General features: G+C 38.7%; 1 protein-coding gene across 4 annotated transcripts in view; it reads right to left on the minus strand.

The window, feature by feature from the left end:
* Window positions 1-7,176, minus strand: part of col12a1a (collagen, type XII, alpha 1a) — a 57,049-nt gene that overhangs the window by 25,898 nt on the left and 23,975 nt on the right. For 3 of the 4 annotated variants that reach the window (XM_032500482.1, XM_032500480.1, XM_032500483.1), the window contains 8 exons: window positions 6,560-6,705; window positions 5,870-5,999; window positions 5,538-5,674; window positions 4,320-4,449; window positions 4,088-4,227; window positions 3,687-3,819; window positions 3,468-3,500; window positions 2,551-2,690 (listed from right to left, as the gene is read on the minus strand). In XM_032500482.1, coding sequence (XP_032356373.1) covers window positions 2,551-2,690; window positions 3,468-3,500; window positions 3,687-3,819; window positions 4,088-4,227; window positions 4,320-4,449; window positions 5,538-5,674; window positions 5,870-5,999; window positions 6,560-6,705 — 989 coding nt within the window. The remainder of the gene's footprint in view (window positions 1-2,550; window positions 2,691-3,467; window positions 3,501-3,686; window positions 3,820-4,087; window positions 4,228-4,319; window positions 4,450-5,537; window positions 5,675-5,869; window positions 6,000-6,559; window positions 6,706-7,176) is intronic. The other variant, XM_032500481.1, reaches the window with a different exon arrangement.

Below are 7,176 nucleotides of genomic sequence, written 5' to 3' on the forward strand. Positions count from 1 at the left end.
TATAGACAGAATAACAGTTGAGATCAGTTGCATTGTTTTTTTAACCAGCACAGCAGTTTTCACATTACATTATGTGCTTACATAATTGTAAAAGGGTTCTCCAATGTTTTCTCAGTTAGTTTTTTTTTTAAATGATATCCATTAGTGAACAGAATAGCCTTTGGAACATTGATAATGGTTGCTGATAATGGGCAATGTAGTATTGCATTAAGATCAGCCCCCACTCAGATCAGCTGGTATTCTGTCTAACTAAGTGGAATGGAATTGTAAGTGGCCCATACTTTTGACGGTAGTGTTGTTATATATATACTGTTATATAATATATATTAATCGATATAGCTTATATATATATATATATATATATATATGTGCTGTCAAATGTTTGTAAACCTGAGATGATCATATTCAATGTAGACGTGATGAATTTTTATTTTAAGATTTATCTTGCCATTTGTAGGCCTTTAATTGACAGGACAGCTTAGCTGGACAGCTTTGGACAAAGCCTCTGTACATGGGGCGCACTATAAGGTGAGCTCACTTGGCGCCCAATAGACGTGATGAATTTAGCCAGTCAAACAAATGCGTACTAGTTTAGTTGGTTACAGTAAAATGCAACTAGGCTCTTCATTCTCTTTGAAATATATTTGCATTTTCTACAAAATGCATCTGTCTTGCTATCGCTTTCAACAGCCTTTAGCAACTCCAGTATACACTAAGGGAAAAGGTATTTGATCTGTTTATTGGATGGGTCAAAGAGTTTACCAACTCTCCATGGGTGCCTTCAATTGACATCAATAAGTTGAAGGAAGGATTTCTACCTGAAAACTACAAGACCGTCAACATTTCAGAGGAGGAATGGTTGGAGTCTGTTTAGACTTGATTAATACATAGCACACTTGCCAAGGTAAATATGTACACTGATGGCTGAAACAGTCGGATTTCTTGTCAACAGTCGTGACTGGTGATGAATTTACTACATTTCTCTGGCTGTTTTTTAATGTGAATTTGGGTATGATATTTTAGGCGCCTGTGCGTTTACATCCTCTTTACTCCTCTGTCGATTTTTTTTAATCACTTAATACTCCGTCTCTCGACCAGCTGGCTGAATCATTTTTTCTTTTATCAGCAAAAAAAAGAAAAGGAAAACAAACGGAAGGAAGTTTTGTAATTTGGCAATGCAGTTGTTTTCTTGTACACAAGTACAAAATGTGTGTCAGACATTTCCGAAAACAGACTTGTCCCAGACAAAATAATGAAAAACTCTCTTGATTAGCAATACTTTTTGAAATCCTGACAGGCAACCAAGACAACTTGGGGGATGCTAGCTTGTTAGCTTCCAGTTTTCTATCTACCTTTTAGTGAGATATCACCCAGGCAATCTAAAATACTAAAGAGGAAAACATCCCATCTTGTGTTAGAAGGGAAAGTAATCGTCAACCAAGACCTAAGTAACTACTTTATAATATAAGACACCCATGGACATAGTGCTTTCTAATTACACACAAACAAACACACACAACCACTAACACACACCAAACACACACACACACACACACACACACACACACATACACACACACACACACACAAAACATCCAAACCATCAAAGTTTAATCTCTGAAGTATCTGTTTACTGTCTATTCATATATTAGAGATGTTAAATTATCTGCCCTAAAAATGTGTCAACTTTTTACAAAATCTAAATTTGATCTCTCTTAAGCAACTTCTCAAAACCCATAAATGCCAAGTAGTGTGGATAAAATATAATTTACCAAAGTTGTCTGGAACATCTAACATTGATTTAAGGGGTCGTTTCACAGCTTATCTGCGTGCCTATTAGTCTGTAGTCCTGTGTATGGGCTTGTGCAATAAGCACCATTTAGCACACTTGCTTTTAAGTCTTGCGTATGGAAGCAAAAAGAAAATGTTTAACAGCAAATTGTAACCAAAATATTCAACTGTTATCCAAAAAGTATTTTATATTCAGTGAGGCAGCCAAAAGAATGCATGACCAGTGGGAGACTGTCTGCAGTATCAGGAAATATTGAGAAAAACTAGAAATATTGAGAAAAACTAGGAAGGGTTTTGTCCATAATAATTCTGCCATATTTAAACAACAGATTAAGAGATTTGACTTAGGATAAACTAAAATAATGCAAAAGCATATATTTATTGTAGACAAATAAGCTCTGAAGGAAGAAGCAAATCCAGTGATTGAGTTAAAGCTCAAGGAGCCACGATCGCCAGTTTGCCTGGCTAAGTAATGCTAGACTGAAGACCAGTAAAGAAGGCAAGGATGAGACAAATAAGGAGTAAGTAGCCTAATACTGCTGATACTACTGTATTTTCCTTTTACAAATTATTCAGTTTAAAGTATAACTAGTTTTTCTCCTTTGCCGTTAAACTACCACAACATGTTTTCCTTTGAGAAAGGCTTTTTTTTTTTTACTAAACTCTCAATCTTCTCTTTTGTGTTTAGAAATTCTACGTAAACCTTATAAATTAATACTTTATGTCTTACATTCATTTTATGTCTGTTGTGTGACTTACAGTCTGGCTCCTGCCTCCAGCTGTGGGGACATAAGTGATCTTGTAGTTCTGGACGCGGCCTGGAGCTGGATTCCACCTAGCGTTTAGAGTGGTGGTGGTTTCGTTGAACACAACCAAGTTGGTAGGAGGCCCTCTAGGCACTGGAAAACGCATGCACATGCACATATTGAAATTACAACCTTGTCATGTATGTCAGTTACATGTAGTAAAAGCACTTTTTCCAGTGGATTTCCTTGAAAATATATTTTAAAGACACATGTCCTTGATACGTTGGTCAGCTTATGCTAAAATATCTACTCTGACTTGAATGTATTGAAATACTAATTTTTCATCAAATAATAGTTCATTTGCATCTATTATAATTCACATGCACTTTATGGTAAAACAAAGCAGCTTTACCAACTGATTTGTATCAAGGATTGCAGCTTTAAAGAAGAAAAGACAATTCTTCCTCTGGGATTTTGTCTTTTCTGAAGCAGGGATGAATTCTCGTGAACAGCAATGGATTGATGGAAGGATGATTATGGATGGATTGATAAATGCATGGATGAATGCGATGGATAGATGATGGATGATGGAATGGGCTTCTTAACAAGATTCAAGTCCCTGTTTGCAAGGCATGCATGGTTGAAATCTATCTTCAGCCATTTAATTTGTCATTTGACTGACAGATTCAGGAACAGCCATGGGATGAATGGTATGGGACAAACACAGAAAAGGACAGACAAACATAATAAAATCAGCTGTGTGAGGTGCATCACAGCACCGCTAGAGCAGTGGATGGGTTAAGGGCCTTGCTTGATGATGTAATGATGGTTGTACAATGAACAAAAGTGCCGACGACTGGTTGAAATAATAACATGCTTTCATCACTTGAAAGAAAAAGCATCCTCTTGCTTTACCACAAAAATACTTACATCTGTTACCATCATTCGTGGACCCTATAGGCACTAGAGGCAGAAATAGAAAGGTACAATGGGCATATCCTTTGCTCAACATTTCACTTAGCATATTCCCAATGGGTAAAATCGAAAAGTTAATCATTGGTCTTTTGTCAAGCAACTGAGGCAAAACAGTGTTAACTAAAGTTATTGTTCAGTCGTCATCACAGAGCTGCTGGGGTGTGTGCATCTTACATGTCCTCTCAGTGCCCAGCAGATCCTCGCTCTCTGATTCATCTGGATAGATTGCTGTGACAGACACATCATAGGGTGAGTCTGGTTCCAAGTTCTCCAGAACGTGGGTTGCCTCATCACTGTTGAGAATGGCCTGATGAGAAAAACACAATCACAGCGTGATGGAAAGTGCCTCAGGGAAATTCAAGCCAATAAAAACCAAAGGCAAGCAAGAAAAGATTCATATTAGAGTGATTATAATTAAATTGGTGCAAAAAGTCTGTTTTTTAGATGTTCCGACTGGGTCCACAGGAGGTTTTTTTCAAAGTATTGCCAAAGCATTTCTGTGGGACTCGTCCAAAAAATACCTGCATGAATTATTAGGGATGTAAACATCTGGGACAGCTGGGTTTTTTTCTTACATATTGGAAGTTACTATCTCCTTTTTTGGTCCAGCCAACGCGGTACATAGCCACGTCAGGAGCTCCATGCTCCCAGGTGGCTCTGAAGCTGGTCTCGGTAACTTCTGAGAATCGCAGGTTCTTTGGGGCAGGAACCACATCTAAAGAATAGTTGGAGAGAAGTTAGGTAGAGTCAACCGGGGACAGTGCCCATTATCCACAATGTCATAATAATGACAATTTTCACTCTTACCAGTGATTGCATTTCCTAACATTGGTTGACCAGGTCCCTCATCATAGATAGGAGTAACAGTCAGGCCATACTCAGTCTGTGAAATCAGGTTATCCAATTGTCTAGTGGTCACACTTCCTCCCACTTCCAGCTGTAGAACAATCAAACACGCTTGTTAAAATTTTTTACACAAAGTCATTAATGAAAATATTTATGTTGATCTGTGAAAGTACAAAGAACTTTAGATGTTTTTTTTCTCTTTAGCCATGTTTTGCCGAGTCTTGCAAAAGTTTAATTCCGTTCACAGCACAAGTTTCCAGAAACACTGGCAACAGAAGGAATGTGCTCCTAATAAGACATGTAGGAAAGGTGCACCACAAACAAGCAACAAAAATAAAAAACCTGAAAAGAAACCCTGGAATACTTATAGAAAACACCACACCGCTTTTCACTGCTCTTGATCCTATTACATTTTATTTTGCTGAATTTCAAGAAATTAACTTAACTTGAACAGTTGCTGTATGTTTGTCTGATCTTTTGCTTTATAATTTGAGTTATAAGTCTTGGAAGACACTGTACTTGGCTCTCTGGAATAGCAGAGGGAATATGGCCTGCGGTCTGTCTTGTGAGTTGCATACTGTCACTCGTTAGGCTCTATCACATAATCCATTAGGTCAAACATGACATTCTGCTACTTTCTGAGCAGTAAGCTTTTGCTCCCTACGCTCTGAATTTTTGCATCCTCTGCCCATGAGTCACTTTCACATGTGTGTTTCCATCAGAGGAGCTTTGAGGATCACCCCCACCTGATTTATGGCTAAGGAAGTAGCAAAACACAGACCACAGAGTTTGCTGCTGTAGCCCAAGAACTCCTAAAAGGGGAAATGCAACCATAAAGTAGCTGTCCAATCCACCCTTTAACCCCCGTAAAAAACATATTCTGATAGTTTCATAATCTTTTCATTGGACTCCAAAGCATTCCCTAAACTCCATCCAACCAGCTGTGATCTTCATTATATGGTCTCCGCCTAAATATAAAGGGATCAGTGAAAAATATTTATATATATTCATCACCATCAAAGCTAATGGCTCAAACAGACAACAGGCAATAATAGTTTGTAAGGAAAACATGAGAGTATTGGACTAGTAAAAACATAGTCTGCTGACAACTTTACTTTACATGTTTTCTATGGCTTTAATAGGAAAAAAAGTGCTAAGCAGGATTGGAATCAAACTCACTTCTTTAGCATCTCCATCCTCGGGCTTGTAGGTGACAAGGTACTTGCGAACAAGACCAGGAGCAGCATCCCAAATAAGCCTCATGGCACTGTGGGTGACGTCACGAACTGTCAGTTTGCCCGCAGGTGGCAAGGGCCCTGAAAACGGGGCAGATGGTTAGTGTTAGTTTCAGGTTTATATTTAAGCATTTTTAAAGACAATATTGAGTCCACAATGGCCCCCATAAACCTACTGTAAGATATGATCATTAAACACACAATATCAGCTTCATGAAATACTGTATGTGCTACATAATAACAATCAACCCATGATTCAGTTCCCACAGTACATACGGGTGACTCCCTGCTTGGTCAGTGGTTCACTAGCTGACTCTCCATGCAAGGCGAAGAGGGAGAGTGAGTAAGCCGTGTTCGGGAGTAACTTCACAAGCTGGACATCAGTCTTATCTCCTCCCACTCTGATCTGCAACAAGACCAGACCAAACCAACAACATAGGGTCAGAGGGGAAGTGGATGACAGGGACTCCTTAGTGACTTAGATAGAGACATTTGGATGAGAAGAGTGGGAGAAATATTCTGGTTGCGGCACATCTGCCGATTCCGGTTACGACCCACTGGGTTTGACACTTTATGAACAAATGATGATGTTCCCTTGGCAGAGTGAGCTCATGGTTCACCCAGCCCTTTTCGACCAACAATGTTCCTCTGTATTTTGCCTTTTGCCTTGTGTGCTGAATGGTGAGATGAACACAGGTGGCTTTGTTATGTGATTTCAGTGTGTGACGTCTGTATTTTGTCAAGAACTGCTGACAGCAGATTGAAGTGTTTGGTCACTTACAGTGTTTAGAGGTGTCTTTGCTGTGTGTACAGTGCATATGAGTGCATGCAAGCATGTGTACACCCATAAACATGTGCTTATGTTCATTTTTTCCTTGTAAAAATCTGTTATATCTACAGCTGATTGGCTGTATGCCCTTTCATTCACTCACACTGTGTTCTCAGTGTTCCGGTAATGTCTCTTACCTCCTGATCAAGGGTGGGCTCAGTGGCATTGATGGCGCTGTAGAGCAGCATGTAGCCAGTAGCACCCACTGCCTCCTCCCATCTTACCCGCATGGTGGTGGTCCGCTCATCATAAATGTCCATGCTCCTCACGGCAGTCAGGGGCACTAGATAGCCAGGCAATGATGTTAAAGGCAACACACAGCACAGTAAAACTGAGGGAAATTTTCAACTTAGCAAATATACATCTACACTAACCGGGATACCTTCAAACAACTTCTTTTAAACATATATTTGATTGCAGACAGTTTCTCAGACTTATTTTTCCACCATTCACGCTGTGCATCTCAATATCAGTGATGTTTTACATGTTCTTTTATAGATACTATATAACACCACTAAATCTCTGCCACTCTAGAAAGAACACCAATAAAAAAGAAATTAACAACATCTTAAAAGAAACAAAGAAATAATAAAGAAATAAATTGCGCTTGAACCCCAGTGTAATCATGTAAATTGTCTTTGAATTTACATCCAATTAAGATTTACTACTGGTGTCTTTTTGCAGCCACATATGGTTTCATAAACAAGACTAAGATATATATATATATATATATATATATATATATATATATATA

This window comes from Etheostoma spectabile, chromosome 20 (genome assembly GCF_008692095.1).
Source record: "Etheostoma spectabile isolate EspeVRDwgs_2016 chromosome 20, UIUC_Espe_1.0, whole genome shotgun sequence".
Classification (NCBI taxonomy): Eukaryota; Metazoa; Chordata; class Actinopteri; order Perciformes; family Percidae; genus Etheostoma; species Etheostoma spectabile.